This window comes from Oncorhynchus keta, unplaced genomic scaffold (assembly GCF_023373465.1).
Source record: "Oncorhynchus keta strain PuntledgeMale-10-30-2019 unplaced genomic scaffold, Oket_V2 Un_contig_18163_pilon_pilon, whole genome shotgun sequence".
Classification (NCBI taxonomy): domain Eukaryota; kingdom Metazoa; phylum Chordata; class Actinopteri; order Salmoniformes; family Salmonidae; genus Oncorhynchus; species Oncorhynchus keta.
The window spans coordinates 25,197-41,694 of NW_026280771.1; the positions used below are offsets into that span (position 1 = coordinate 25,197).

The 16,498-nt window shown below is 47.9% G+C and overlaps 1 protein-coding gene across 4 annotated transcripts in view; it reads right to left on the reverse strand.

Moving 5' to 3' along the window:
* The window catches only part of LOC118375973 (golgin subfamily B member 1-like), a 75,276-nt gene that overhangs the window by 10,719 nt on the left and 48,059 nt on the right, over positions 1-16,498 (reverse strand). For 3 of the 4 annotated variants that reach the window (XM_052503859.1, XM_052503856.1, XM_052503857.1), the window contains exons 22-26: positions 15,882-15,994; positions 6,012-6,216; positions 5,700-5,840; positions 5,351-5,451; positions 4,893-5,006 (exon numbers count right to left, since the gene is read on the reverse strand). In XM_052503859.1, the coding sequence (XP_052359819.1) occupies positions 4,893-5,006; positions 5,351-5,451; positions 5,700-5,840; positions 6,012-6,216; positions 15,882-15,994 (674 nt within the window). The remainder of the gene's footprint in view (positions 1-4,892; positions 5,007-5,350; positions 5,452-5,699; positions 5,841-6,011; positions 6,217-15,881; positions 15,995-16,498) is intronic. The other variant, XM_052503858.1, reaches the window with a different exon arrangement.

A 16,498-nucleotide genomic window follows, 5' to 3' on the forward strand; every position in this document is an offset into this window, starting at 1 on the left:
TAATACGGTTTGGTTGCATTATTCAAGAGTGTAATACGGTTTGGTTGCATTATTCAAGAGTGTGATACGGGTTGGTTGCATTATTCAAGAGTGTGATACGGTTTGGTTGCATTATTCAAGAGTGTAATACGGTTTGGTTGCATTATTCAAGAGTGTAATACGGTTTGGTTGCATTATTCAAGAGTGTAATACGGTTTGGTTGCATTATTCAAGAGTGTAATACGGGTTGGTTGCATTATTCAAGAGTGTGATACGGGTTGGTTGCATTATTCAAGAGTGTGATACGGTTTGGTTGCATTATTCAAGAGTGTAATACGGTTTGGTTGCATTATTCAAGAGTGTAATACGGTTTGGTTGCATTATTCAAGAGTGTAATACGGTTTGGTTGCATTATTCAAGAGTGTAATATGGTTTGGTTGCATTATTCAAGAGTGTAATACGGTTTGGTTGCATTATTCAAGAGTGTGATACGGTTTGGTTGCATTATTCAAGAGTGTAATACGGTTTGGTTGCATTATTCAAGAGTGTAATACGGTTTGGTTGCATTATTCAAGAGTGTGATACGGGTTGGTTGCATTATTCAAGAGCGTGATACGGGTTGGTTGCATTATTCAAGAGCGTGACACGGTTTGGTTGCATTATTCAAGAGCGTAATACGGTTTGGTTGCATTATTCAAGAGCGTGATACGGGTTGGTTGCATTATTCAAGAGTGTAATACGGTTTGGTTGCATTATTCAAGAGTGTGATACGGTTTGGTTGCATTATTCAAGAGTGTAATACGGTTTGGTTGCATTATTCAAGAGTGTAATACGGTTTGGTTGCATTATTCAAGAGTGTGATACGGGTTGGTTGCATTATTCAAGAGTGTGATACGGTTTGGTTGCATTATTCAAGAGTGTGATACGGGTTGGTTGCATTATTCAAGAGTGTGATACGGTTTGGTTGCATTATTCAAGAGCGTGATACGGTTTGGTTGCATTATTCAAGAGCGTGATACGGTTTGGTTGCATTATTCAAGAGCGTGATACGGTTTGGTTGCATTATTCAAGAGCGTGATACGGTTTGGTTGCATTATTCAAGAGCGTAATACGGTTTGGTTGCATTATTCAAGAGCGTAATACGGTTTGGTTGCATTATTCAAGAGCGTAATACGGTTTGGTTGCATTATTCAAGAGCGTAATACGGTTTGGTTGCATTATTCAAGAGCGTGATACGGTTTGGTTGCATTATTCAAGAGCGTGATACGGTTTGGTTGCATTATTCAAGAGTGTAATACGGTTTGGTTGCATTATTCAAGAGCGTGATACGGTTTGGTTGCATTATTCAAGAGCGTGATACGGTTTGGTTGCATTATTCAAGAGCGTGATACGGTTTGGTTGCATTATTCAAGAGCGTGATACGGTTTGGTTGCATTATTCAAGAGCGTGATACGGGTTGGTTGCATTATTCAAGAGTGTGATACGGTTTGGTTGCATTATTCAAGAGTGTAATACGGTTTGGTTGCATTATTCAAGAGTGTGATACGGTTTGGTTGCATTATTCAAGAGTGTGATACGGTTTGGTTGCATTATTCAAGAGTGTGATACGGTTTGGTTGCATTATTCAAGAGTGTAATACGGTTTGGTTGCATTATTCGAGAGTGTGATACGGTTTGGTTGCATTATTCAAGAATGTGATAGGGTTTGGTTGCATTATTCAAGAGTGTAATACGGTTTGGTTGCATTATTCAAGAGTGTAATACGGTTTGGTTGCATTATTCAAGAGCGTAATACGGTTTGGTTGCATTATTCAAGAGCGTAATACGGTTTGGTTGCATTATTCAAGAGCGTAATACGGTTTGGTTGCATTATTCAAGAGCGTAATACGGTTTGGTTGCATTATTCAAGAGCGTGATACGGTTTGGTTGCATTATTCAAGAGAGTAATACGGTTTGGTTGCATTATTCAAGAGCGTGATATGGTTTGGTTGCATTATTCAAGAGCGTGATACGGTTTGGTTGCATTATTCAAGAGCGTGATACGGTTTGGTTGCATTATTCAAGAGCGTAATACGGTTTGGTTGCATTATTCAAGAGCGTAATACGGTTTGGTTGCATTATTCAAGAGCGTAATACGGTTTGATTGCATTATTCAAGAGCGTAATACGGTTTGGTTGCATTATTCAAGAGCGTGATACGGTTTGGTTGCATTATTCAAGAGCGTAATACGGTTTGGTTGCATTATTCAAGAGCGTGATACGGTTTGGTTGCATTATTCAAGAGCGTGATACGGTTTGGTTGCATTATTCAAGAGCGTGATACGGTTTGGTTGCATTATTCAAGAGCATGGGTGATACGGTTTGGTTGCATTATTCAAGAGCGTGATACGGTTTGGTTGCATTATTCAAGAGTGTAATACGGTTTGGTTGCATTATTCAAGAGTGTAATACGGTTTGGTTGCATTATTCAAGAGTGTAATACGGTTTGGTTGCATTATTCAAGAGCGTGATACGGTTTGGTTGCATTATTCAAGATTGTGATACGGTTTGGTTGCATTATTCAAGATTGTGATACGGTTTGGTTGCATTATTCAAGATTGTGATACGGTTTGGTTGCATTATTCAAGAGTGTAATACGGTTTGGTTGCATTATTCAAGAGTGTAATACGGTTTGGTTGCATTATTCAAGAGTGTGATACGGGTTGGTTGCATTATTCAAGAGTGTGATACGGTTTGGTTGCATTATTCAAGAGTGTAATACGGTTTGGTTGCATTATTCAAGAGTGTAATACGGTTTGGTTGCATTATTCAAGAGTGTAATACGGTTTGGTTGCATTATTCAAGAGTGTAATACGGTTTGGTTGCATTATTCAAGAGTGTGATACGGGTTGGTTGCATTATTCAAGAGTGTGATACGGTTTGGTTGCATTATTCAAGAGTGTAATACGGTTTGGTTGCATTATTCAAGAGTGTAATACGGTTTGGTTGCATTATTCAAGAGTGTAATACGGTTTGGTTGCATTATTCAAGAGTGTAATATGGTTTGGTTGCATTATTCAAGAGTGTAATACGGTTTGGTTGCATTATTCAAGAGTGTGATACGGTTTGGTTGCATTATTCAAGAGTGTAATACGGTTTGGTTGCATTATTCAAGAGTGTAATACGGTTTGGTTGCATTATTCAAGAGTGTGATACGGGTTGGTTGCATTATTCAAGAGCGTGATACGGGTTGGTTGCATTATTCAAGAGCGTGACACGGTTTGGTTGCATTATTCAAGAGCGTAATACGGTTTGGTTGCATTATTCAAGAGCGTGATACGGGTTGGTTGCATTATTCAAGAGTGTAATACGGTTTGGTTGCATTATTCAAGAGTGTGATACGGTTTGGTTGCATTATTCAAGAGTGTAATACGGTTTGGTTGCATTATTCAAGAGTGTGATACGGGTTGGTTGCATTATTCAAGAGCGTGATACGGGTTGGTTGCATTATTCAAGAGCGTGACACGGTTTGGTTGCATTATTCAAGAGCGTAATACGGTTTGGTTGCATTATTCAAGAGCGTGATACGGGTTGGTTGCATTATTCAAGAGTGTAATACGGTTTGGTTGCATTATTCAAGAGCGTGATACGGTTTGGTTGCATTATTCAAGAGTGTAGTTCATATATTTTAGAGGAAAAGTTGCTCACATTGTTGAATAGTTTCAAAGCTTACTGGCTAGTCAGTGGCTACTGCCATACTGATATTTACAGAGAATTTGGAGCTGCAGGGCAAGAATGTCACGTTGCCAGTCTCAACGAGAGGTAAGGCCAGCTTGTAACGTAAATTGAAAAGTTGATGTACATATTATGTAAATTGAAATCTTGTCATGCTGCCTCTCCTTACATATTTGTCAATGAGAATAGCCTCTAAGTGAATTTGTGCGTGTGTATTACACCATGCCCAAACCGGGCACATGCGCCATTGTGCGCAAACCAAAAATATTAATTTGAGGACAGGTTGAAAAGCATTAAACATTTATGGCAATTTATCTAGCTAGCTGGCAGTTACTAGCTAATTTGTCTTATTTAGCTAGCTTTCTGTTGCTAGCTAATTTGTCCTGGGATATAAACGTTGAGTTGTTATTTTACCTGAAATGCACAAGGTCCTCTACTCTGACAATTAATCCACACATAAAACGGTCAACCAAATTGTTTCTAGTCATCTATCCTCATTCCAGCCTTTTTCTTCTTTGGACTTCATATGCGATTGGCATTTAACGTTCATAATAAGATGTATTACCACAACCAAACGACCGACCTCTGTTCATCTTTCAATCACCTACATGAGGAGATGGCATGTGGGTATATGCTTCTAAAATCCAATGAGGAGATGGGAGAGGCAGGACTTGCATTGCGTTCAGCGTCACAAATAGAAGAAACTTCTATTTTAGTGCCTGATAACGCAGACGCTCTTTGGCGCGCGCGAGCAGTGTGGGTGCAATGATTGAATAACGTTATTATTTTGCAACGCTCGCGCACGCGTCCGGTTTGGGTAGCATATTAGAGTGTGAGAGACAGAGACAGAGTGGGTATGTTATTAATAGTCAAATTAAAGTTTATTAGCACATTTCCTGCCGTCTCCCCTAATGCCAGTGATGGTGTGGACATTGAAGGCTTTAGTGAACGTTGAGAATGCTGTGAGGCCAGGCTGCTGGCATGACAATGAGTTGGCATGGTAACTCAAACAGACTGGCACCCACACATAGTGTGAGAATAGCTGTGTGTGTGTGTGTGTGTGTGTGTGTGTGTGTGTGTCCAGTTGTGGCAAAATCTTGACCTATCCCAGTACTACAGAATACATATTGTCCTCCTCCTCAGACCAGACCCCTCCCCAAGGCATGTCTCAACCCTGCATTAGTGTGTGTGTGCGTGTCACCTCTTGGCTCTGTCCTCAGCCAGTCCCAGAGCTTCCTCGGCTGCTTCCCTCCTGGTCCTCTCTTCAGCCAGACTCTCACTTAGCTGAACCACGCTCTGCTCCACCTCCACCAGCCTGCAACACACACACACACAATGTAGTCATTCTGACACTCCTTCATGCCAAACAGTCTGGCATCACGGTATTCTCAATGTTCACTATGAAACCGTATTTATGAGAGGTCACTGATTGGTTGTTGATATATATGAAGACTGGCAGACTGTTGGGCTGACAGCAATGGTTGGTAAGAGCACAAACAGATCTGGAAAAAGGCTAACCATGCATGGACACAGAGAGCGAGAGAAAATGGGAGAGAAAGAAAGACAACATAATAGAGAGAGAGAGAGCAAAACATACCAAGAAAGTGAGAGAGCGAGAGAGAGTTTGAGAGAGAGACAGACGAAGGGACAGAGAGTCACCTGGTCCTGAGCTCGCCGGCCTCCAGTGCTTCCATGTCTACCACAGCACTGCTCCTCTCCTGGGGAGCTCCGGGAGGCACTTCTACAGACATCGCCCCCTGCTGGACGGGAGAGCAAACAGCAAGACATTTGAGCTGATTCACTTCAGTAGGATGAGCATGTGTCCAACGTTATATGCAAACATAAATATAGTAACCTACTGACACAGAGTACATCCAGGCTACTATTCATTAAAACACACACACAGACAAGGATACACACACAGTCAGACACAGATACCAGACAAACACACTATAGTCATTCAGACACCAGACAAGCCTGAGGCACACACACACACACGACTTTCTACCTTTGCAAGGCCCTGGTGGTGCTGGTTAGGCAGGGCCTGGTTCTCCAGCCAATAGCAGCGGTTCTGGGTGTCTCTCAGCGTCTGAGACACTGCCCTCAGCTGGGCCGACACCCCCCCTTTCTCCTCCACCACCTGCTGCAGCTGAGATAGGGAGATGAGGAGAGGACAGAGGAGTGGTTGGGAGGAGAGAAGATCTGTGTTGAGTATGGTGAACTTAGTGGAAACTGATTCAATACCTGTGCGTTGGTTTCTGTGTTCATCACTTTGGTTGCAGAGCTGATTTGGGTTGTTTTGTGAGTGCGTGTTCAGTACCTTGGCGTTGAGCTGCTGGCAGTGCAGATCTCTCTGCTGGATCTCATAGAGGCAGCGCTGCAGGTGACTCTGCAGCTGAGTTCTCTCTGCCTGGAGCTGGGTCAGTGACGGGTCATCAGACACATCCTTCCCCACCAGGGCCATGGTCTCCTTCCTCTCCCCAGCCAGACGCTGGCACTCAGAATGCAGCCTGCTACTCTCAGACCTGGGGAAGAACAGAGGTCAGAGGTCATTGCAGCAACACTTGAGTGACCCACTGGTGGACCCAGTCAGTAGTGTGGTTTCTTCAGTAGCCTCTGTTTAGTAGCGGACAATCAATCTATTTGTATGGCTGTAGTAAGCAGTGAACCACTACTGGGCAAACCAAGGAACACACATGGAGGCGTGGGTCAGGGGAGATTCCAAATCCACTTCAAACACACTCAATATAAGAGGTGTATTGAAAATAGATGTGCCTTTCTTTTCTTCAATTCTCTAACTAATGGAATTGAGACCTGGTTTGTATTGGAGATGGGATTGGCAGGAGATCTAGCAGCTGAAGGGGATTGTCACCACGTGACAACTCATATGGTGCTTGACCATGGGGACATGCCAGGACATGTGAGCGAGTGGGGGTTGGGAGAACTCTGTGTGGGTGGGGAGACAACCTGAAGGGACACCATGAGGACAGATAGATGGGCTGTCACCTGCTGGTGAGCTAAATACTTTGTCTGGTGCAGCAACACAGTTTCCACTGTGGTAACTAGATACCGTCTGTTGCATAACAATTACATAATTTGCTATTTTTTTTGTGAAATGTGACACGGGGCCTTTGTTCACCATTTACACCATTTACACAATTGGCAAATATGAACAGGGCCAAATTGTAATTTTTCTAACAGAAAATAATATGAGAAGCATAGGGCTATGTACAATCATGGCAGCAGTTGAAAGGGAACACCTTGGAGATTATGGGGAAATGATCAGAACAAAGGTGAGGAGACAACATTTCATCTGACAAGACCGAATCCAAAAATAAACTTGTTCATTTTATGTGATTTTTACATTTACTCTACTTTTCGCAGCATCTGTATACATTTGGTAACATGATAACAATATTCACGCAACATTTGGGGTAATTGCAACATAAGACAATAAAATAACAAGTGAGAGGTCTAACTGGTGTCTCCATGAGGCCACACACCTCTCCAAACTGTGGGTTTGAGTGAGAGGTCTAACTGGTGTCTCCATGAGGCCACACACCTCTCCAAACTGTGGGTTTGAGTGAGAGGTCTAACTGGTGTCTCCATGAGGCCACACACCTCTCCAAACTGTGGGTTTGAGTGAGAGGTCTGACTGGTGTCTCCATGAGGCCTCACACCTCTCCAAACTGTGGGTTTGAGTGAGAGGTCTGACTGGTGTCTCCATGAGGCCACACACCTCTCCAAACTGTGGGTTTGAGTGAGAGGTCTGACTGGTGTCTCCATGAGGCCTCACACCTCTCCAAACTGTGGGTTTGAGTGAGAGGTCTGACTGGTGTCTCCATGGGGCCTCACACCTCTCCAAACTGTGGGTTTGAGTGAGAGGTCTGACTGGTGTCTCCATGAGGCCTCACACCTCTCCAAACTGTGGGTTTGAGTGAGAGGTCTGACTGGTGTCTCCATGAGGCCTCACACCTCTCCAAACTGTGGGTTTGAGTGAGAGGTCTGACTGGTGTCTCCATGAGGCCTCACACCTCTCCAAACTGTGGGTTTGAGTGAGAGGTCTGACTGGTGTCTCCATGAGGCCACACACCTCTCCAAACTGTGGGTTTGAGTGAGAGGTCTAACTGGTGTCTCCATGAGGCCACACACCTCTCCAAACTGTGGGTTTGAGTGAGAGGTCTGACTGGTGTCTCCATGAGGCCACACACCTCTCCAAACTGTGGGTTTGAGTGAGAGGTCTAACTGGTGTCTCCATGAGGCCTCACACCTCTCCAAACTGTGGGTTTGAGTGAGAGGTCAAACTGGTGTCTCCATGAGGCCTCACACCTCTCCAAACTGTGGGTTTGAGTGAGAGGTCTGACTGGTGTCTCCATGAGGCCACACACCTCTCCAAACTGTGGGTTTGAGTGAGAGGTCTGACTGGTGTCTCCATGAGGCCACACACCTCTCCAAACTGTGGGTTTGAGTGAGAGGTCTGACTGGTGTCTCCATGAGGCCACACACCTCTCCAAACTGTGGGTTTGAGTGAGAGGTCTGACTGGTGTCTCCATGAGGCCTCACACCTCTCCAAACTGTGGGTTTGAGTGAGAGGTCTAACTGGTGTCTCCATGAGGCCTCACACCTCTCCAAACTGTGGGTTTGAGTGAGAGGTCTGACTGGTGTCTCCATGAGGCCTCACACCTCTCCAAACTGTGGGTTTGAGTGAGAGGTCTGACTGGTGTCTCCATGAGGCCTCACACCTCTCCAAACTGTGGGTTTGAGTGAGAGGTCTAACTGGTGTCTCCATGAGGCCACACACCTCTCCAAACTGTGGGTTTGAGTGAGAGGTCTGACTGGTGTCTCCATGAGGCCACACACCTCTCCAAACTGTGGGTTTGAGTGAGAGGTCTAACTGGTGTCTCCATGAGGCCTCACACCTCTCCAAACTGTGGGTTTGAGTGAGAGGTCAAACTGGTGTCTCCATGAGGCCTCACACCTCTCCAAACTGTGGGTTTGAGTGAGAGGTCTGACTGGTGTCTCCATGAGGCCACACACCTCTCCAAACTGTGGGTTTGAGTGAGAGGTCTGACTGGTGTCTCCATGAGGCCACACACCTCTCCAAACTGTGGGTTTGAGTGAGAGGTCTAACTGGTGTCTCCATGAGGCCACACACCTCTCCAAACTGTGGGTTTGAGTGAGAGGTCTGACTGGTGTCTCCATGAGGCCACAGACCTCTCCAAACTGTGGGTTTGAGTGAGAGGTCTAACTGGTGTCTCCATGAGGCCACACACCTCTCCAAACTGTGGGTTTGAGTGAGAGGTCTAACTGGTGTCTCCATGAGGCCACACACCTCTCCAAACTGTGGGTTTGAGTGAGAGGTCTAACTGGTGTCTCCATGAGGCCTCACACCTCTCCAAACTGTGGGTTTGAGTGAGAGGTCTGACTGGTGTCTCCATGAGGCCTCACACCTCTCCAAACTGTGGGTTTGAGTGAGAGGTCTAACTGGTGTCTCCATGAGGCCACACACCTCTCCAAACTGTGGGTTTGAGTGAGAGGTCTGACTGGTGTCTCCATGAGGCCACACACCTCTCCAAACTGTGGGTTTGAGTGAGAGGTCTGACTGGTGTCTCCATGAGGCCTCACACCTCTCCAAACTGTGGGTTTGAGTGAGAGGTCTAACTGGTGTCTCCATGAGGCCTCACACCTCTCCAAACTGTGGGTTTGAGTGAGAGGTCTGACTGGTGTCTCCATGAGGCCACACACCTCTCCAAACTGTGGGTTTGAGTGAGAGGTCTGACTGGTGTCTCCATGAGGCCACACACCTCTCCAAACTGTGGGTTTGAGTGAGAGGTCAAACTGGTGTCTCCATGAGGCCTCACACCTCTCCAAACTGTGGGTTTGAGTGAGAGGTCTGACTGGTGTCTCCATGAGGCCACACACCTCTCCAAACTGTGGGTTTGAGTGAGAGGTCTGACTGGTGTCTCCATGAGGCCACACACCTCTCCAAACTGTGGGTTTGAGTGAGAGGTCTGACTGGTGTCTCCATGAGGCCACACACCTCTCCAAACTGTGGGTTTGAGGCCACACACCTCTCCAAACTGTGGGTGAGAGGTCTGACTGGTGTCTCCATGAGGCCACACCTCTCCAAACTGTGGGTTTGAGTGAGAGGTCTAACTGTGGGTTTGAGTGAGAGGTCTGACTGGTGTCTCCATGAGGTCTCCCACACACCTCTCCAAACTGTGGGTTTGAGTGAGAGGTCTAACTGGTGTCTCCATGAGGCCTCACACCTCTCCAAACTGTGGGTTTGAGTGAGAGGTCTGACTGGTGTCTCCATGAGGCCACACACCTCTCCAAACTGTGGGTTTGAGTGAGAGGTCTGACTGGTGTCTCCATGAGGCCACACACCTCTCCAAACTGTGGGTTTGAGTGAGAGGTCTGACTGGTGTCTCCATGAGGCCTCACACCTCTCCAAACTGTGGGTTTGAGTGAGAGGTCTAACTGGTGTCTCCATGAGGCCTCACACCTCTCCAAACTGTGGGTTTGAGTGAGAGGTCTGACTGGTGTCTCCATGAGGCCACACACCTCTCCAAACTGTGGGTTTGAGTGAGAGGTCTGACTGGTGTCTCCATGAGGCCACACACCTCTCCAAACTGTGGGTTTGAGTGAGAGGTCTGACTGGTGTCTCCATGAGGCCACACACCTCTCCAAACTGTGGGTTTGAGTGAGAGGTCTGACTGGTGTCTCCATGAGGCCACACACCTCTCCAAACTGTGGGTTTGAGTGAGAGGTCTGACTGGTGTCTCCATGAGGCCCACACCTCTCCAAACTGTGGGTTTGAGTGAGAGGTCTGACTGGTGTCTCCATGAGGCCTCACACCTCTCCAAACTGTGGGTTTGAGTGAGAGGTCTAACTGGTGTCTCCATGAGGCCTCACACCTCTCCAAACTGTGGGTTTGAGTGAGAGGTCTGACTGGTGTCTCCATGAGGCCACACACCTCTCCAAACTGTGGGTTTGAGTGAGAGGTCTGACTGGTGTCTCCATGAGGCCACACACCTCTCCAAACTGTGGGTTTGAGTGAGAGGTCTGACTGGTGTCTCCATGAGGCCACACACCTCTCCAAACTGTGGGTTTGAGTGAGAGGTCTGACTGGTGTCTCCATGAGGCCACACACCTCTCCAAACTGTGGGTTTGAGTGAGAGGTCTGACTGGTGTCTCCATGAGGCCACACACCTCTCCAAACTGTGGGTTTGAGTGAGAGGTCTGACTGGTGTCTCCATGAGGCCTCACACCTCTCCAAACTGTGGGTTTGAGTGAGAGGTCTGACTGGTGTCTCCATGAGGCCTCACACCTCTCCAAACTGTGGGTTTGAGTGAGAGGTCTGACTGGTGTCTCCATGAGGCCTCACACCTCTCCAAACTGTGGGTTTGAGTGAGAGGTCTGACTGGTGTCTCCATGAGGCCTCACACCTCTCCAAACTGTGGGTTTGAGTGAGAGGTCTGACTGGTGTCTCCATGAGGCCTCACACCTCTCCAAACTGTGGGTTTGAGTGAGAGGTCTGACTGGTGTCTCCATGAGGCCTCACACCTCTCCAAACTGTGGGTTTGAGTGAGAGGTCTGACTGGTGTCTCCATGAGGCCTCACACCTCTCCAAACTGTAGGTTTGAGTGAGAGGTCTGACTGGTGTCTCCATGGGGCCTCACACCTCTCCAAACTGTGGGTTTGAGTGAGAGGTCTGACTGGTGTCTCCATGAGGCCACAAACCTCTCCAAACTGTGGGTTTGAGTGAGAGGTCTAACTGGTGTCTCCATCAGGCCACACACCTCTCCAAACTGTGGGTTTGAGTGAGAGGTCTGACTGGTGTCTCCATGAGGCCACACACCTCTCCAAACTGTGGGTTTGAGTGAGAGGTCTAACTGGTGTCTCCATCAGGCCACACACCTCTCCAAACTGTGGGTTTGAGTGAGAGGTCTGACTGGTGTCTCCATGAGGCCACACACCTCTCCAAACTGTAGGTTTGAGTGAGAGGTCTGACTGGTGTCTCCATGAGGCCACACACCTCTCCAAACTGTGGGTTTGAGTGAGAGGTCTAACTGGTGTCTCCATCAGGCCACACACCTCTCCAAACTGTGGGTTTGAGTGAGAGGTCTGACTGGTGTCTCCATGAGGCCACACACCTCTCCAAACTGTGGGTTTGAGTGAGAGGTCTGACTGGTGTCTCCATGAGGCCACAGACCTCTCCAAACTGTGGGTTTGAGTGAGAGGTCTGACTGGTGTCTCCATGAGGCCTCACACCTCTCCAAACTGTGGGTTTGAGTGAGAGGTCTGACTGGTGTCTCCATGAGGCCACACACCTCTCCAAACTGTGGGTTTTGAGAGGTCTAACTGGTGTCTCCATGAGGCCTCACACCTCTCCAAACTGTGGGTTTGAGTGAGAGGTCTGACTGGTGTCTCCATGAGGCCACACACCTCTCCAAACTGTGGGTTTGAGTGAGAGGTCTGACTGGTGTCTCCATGAGGCCACACACCTCTCCAAACTGTGGGTTTGAGTGAGAGGTCTAACTGGTGTCTCCATGAGGCCTCACACCTCTCCAAACTGTGGGTTTGAGTGAGAGGTCTGACTGGTGTCTCCATGAGGCCACACACCTCTCCAAACTGTGGGTTTGAGTGAGAGGTCTGACTGGTGTCTCCATGAGGCCTCACACCTCTCCAAACTGTGGGTTTGAGTGAGAGGTCTGACTGGTGTCTCCATGAGGCCACACACCTCTCCAAACTGTGGGTTTGAGTGAGAGGTCTGACTGGTGTCTCCATGAGGCCACACACCTCTCTCAAACAAACTGTGGGTTTGAGTGAGAGGTCTAACTGGTGTCTCCATGAGGCCTCACACCTCTCCAAACTGTGGGTTTGAGTGAGAGGTCTGACTGGTGTCTCCATGAGGCCTCACACCTCTCCAAACTGTGGGTTTTGAGTCTGACTGAGAGGTCTGACTGGTGTCTCCATGAGGCCTCACACCTCTCCAAACTGTGGGTTTGAGTGAGAGGTCTAACTGGTGTCTCCATGAGGCCACACACCTCTCCAAACTGTGGGTTTGAGTGAGAGGTCTGACTGGTGTCTCCATGAGGCCACACACCTCTCCAAACTGTGGGTTTGAGTGAGAGGTCTAACTGGTGTCTCCATGAGGCCTCACACCTCTCCAAACTGTGGGTTTGAGTGAGAGGTCAAACTGGTGTCTCCATGAGGCCTCACACCTCTCCAAACTGTGGGTTTGAGTGAGAGGTCTGACTGGTGTCTCCATGAGGCCACACACCTCTCCAAACTGTGGGTTTGAGTGAGAGGTCTAACTGGTGTCTCCATGAGGCCTCACACCTCTCCAAACTGTGGGTTTGAGTGAGAGGTCTGACTGGTGTCTCCATGAGGCCACACACCTCTCCAAACTGTGGGTTTGAGTGAGAGGTCTGACTGGTGTCTCCATGAGGCCTCACACCTCTCCAAACTGTGGGTTTGAGTGAGAGGTCTGACTGGTGTCTCCATGAGGCCACACACCTCTCCAAACTGTGGGTTTGAGTGAGAGGTCTGACTGGTGTCTCCATGAGGCCACACACCTCTCCAAACTGTGGGTTTGAGTGAGAGGTCTGACTGGTGTCTCCATGAGGCCACACACCTCTCCAAACTGTGGGTTTGAGTGAGAGGTCTGACTGGTGTCTCCATGAGGCCACACACCTCTCCAAACTGTGGGTTTGAGTGAGAGGTCTGACTGGTGTCTCCATGAGGCCTCACACCTCTCCAAACTGTGGGTTTGAGTGAGAGGTCTGACTGGTGTCTCCATGAGGCCACACACCTCTCCAAACTGTGGGTTTGAGTGAGAGGTCTGACTGGTGTCTCCATGAGGCCACACACCTCTCCAAACTGTGGGTTTGAGTGAGAGGTCTGACTGGTGTCTCCATGAGGCCACACACCTCTCCAAACTGTGGGTTTGAGTGAGAGGTCTGACTGGTGTCTCCATGAGGCCTCACACCTCTCCAAACTGTGGGTTTGAGTGAGAGGTCTGACTGGTGTCTCCATGAGGCCTCACACCTCTCCAAACTGTGGGTTTGAGTGAGAGGTCTGACTGGTGTCTCCATGAGGCCACACACCTCTCCAAACTGTGGGTTTGAGTGAGAGGTCTGACTGGTGTCTCCATGAGGCCACACACCTCTCCAAACTGTGGGTTTGAGTGAGAGGTCTAACTGGTGTCTCCATGAGGCCACACACCTCTCCAAACTGTGGGTTTGAGTGAGAGGTCTGACTGGTGTCTCCATGAGGCCACACACCTCTCCAAACTGTGGGTTTGAGTGAGAGGTCTGACTGGTGTCTCCATGAGGCCACACACCTCTCCAAACTGTGGGTTTGAGTGAGAGGTCTAACTGGTGTCTCCATGAGGCCACACACCTCTCCAAACTGTGGGTTTGAGTGAGAGGTCTGACTGGTGTCTCCATGAGGCCACACACCTCTCCAAACTGTGGGTTTGAGTGAGAGGTCTGACTGGTGTCTCCATGAGGCCTCACACCTCTCCAAACTGTGGGTTTGAGTGAGAGGTCTAACTGGTGTCTCCATGAGGCCACACACCTCTCCAAACTGTGGGTTTGAGTGAGAGGTCTGACTGGTGTCTCCATGAGGCCACACACCTCTCCAAACTGTGGGTTTGAGTGAGAGGTCTGACTGGTGTCTCCATGAGGCCACACACCTCTCCAAACTGTGGGTTTGAGTGAGAGGTCTGACTGGTGTCTCCATGAGGCCACACACCTCTCCAAACTGTGGGTTTGAGTGAGAGGTCTGACTGGTGTCTCCATCAGGCCACACACCTCTCCAAACTGTGGGTTTGAGTGAGAGGTCTGACTGGTGTCTCCATCAGGCCACACACCTCTCCAAACTGTGGGTTTGAGTGAGAGGTCTGACTGGTGTCTCCATCAGGCCACACACCTCTCCAAACTGTGGGTTTGAGTGAGAGGTCTGACTGGTGTCTCCATCAGGCCACACACCTCTCCAAACTGTGGGTTTTGAGGTGACTGGTGAGGTCTGACTGGTGTCTCCATCAGGCCACACACCTCTCCAAACTGTGGGTTTGAGTGAGAGGTCTGACTGGTGTCTCCATCAGGCCACACACCTCTCCAAACTGTGGGTTTGAGTGAGAGGTCTGACTGGTGTCTCCATCAGGCCTCACACCTCTCCAAACTGTGGGTTTGAGTGAGAGGTCTGACTGGTGTCTCCATCAGGCCACACACCTCTCCAAACTGTGGGTTTGAGTGAGAGGTCTGACTGGTGTCTCCATCAGGCCACACACCTCTCCAAACTGTGGGTTTGAGTGAGAGGTCTAACTGGTGTCTCCATGAGGCCACACACCTCTCCAAACTGTGGGTTTGAGTGAGAGGTCTAACTGGTGTCTCCATGAGGCCACACACCTCTCCAAACTGTGGGTTTGAGTGAGAGGTCTGACTGGTGTCTCCATGAGGCCACACACCTCTCCAAACTGTGCACAGTTCCTAAGTCATTTCAATACATGTATCAATCAAAGAAAGAGTGTTCAAGCTGTGCAATTGAGAAAGTTACATAATAATAATAAAATAAAGGTTAAGTAAATACAAAAATATATATTTAAAATAAAATAAAAGTGAAGCAAGCGCAGTGGAAGTTTTTAGTTTGGAACACAGCCCTGCATCCCCACCATTACACAAGTACTGTCTAGGTCAGGTGGACATGCTCATTCTATTGCCAACAAGACTAGCCAAGTTCTAAAAAATGATTATACGGTGTTAGGATTTCACAAGGCACTTCAGAGAAACACACACATTTTGATGAGCAAAGAATGGAGTCGTGAGGGCATTCAGGTGCGTGTTCCACTGCACATTTTCTTCACAATAAAGCAAACATTCTGTTTAGAACCCAGGGTATGATGGCACGTCATCCTCGTAATTCTACATCAAACAGAGATCATACATTTCCATACTGAGAATTTTGAAATGTGAAGTGCACATTTGGAGTGTGTGTGTGTGGTTTGCTTGTATTACATCAAAGACATATTTATTATAATCCTCGACGTCTCATCTTTCAGAACACATTGAGTGCTTTCGATTTACAGCATTGACCTCACCAATGTGCAAAAGTAACCCAATTGGCAGACGTAATACAATTTAATGGCCAACTCAAATCTTTGTAGGTGCAGTTAGGATCTTACCTCAGTTCAGCCAGCTCTGCCTGGTACCCGCTGACTTCTGTTTCAGTCTGCAGTTTGAAGGCCTGTGCCTGCTGCAAGGCGCTCTGCAGCTCATCCACCCTCTGTCTCGTCTCCTTCAATAGACAAAACAAACCACTAGACACAACAACAACGTACATTGAGGAGACTCATTTGAACACTTCACAAAAAAACGACATTCCTGCGACACAACCAAATTGTCATGCTTGCACACACCAAAGCCATGACAGGTAGATTAGCTTTTTGACTGGTCCCCTGCATGCTGTCAGGAAGTTCACACACCAAAGCCATGACAGGTAGATTAGCTTTTTGACTGGTCCCCTGCATGCTGTCAGGAAGTTCACACACCAAAGCCATGACAGGTAGATTAGCTTTTTGACTGGTCCCCTGCATGCTGTCAGGAAGTTCACACACCAAAGCCATGACATGTAGATTAGCTTTTTGACTGGTCCCCTGCATGCTGTCAGGAAGTTCACACACCAAAGCCATGACAGGTAGATTAGCTTTTTGACTGGTCCCCTGCATGCTGTCAGGAAGTTCACACACCAAAGCCATGACATGTAGATTAGCTTTTTGACTGGTCCCCTGCATGCTGTCAG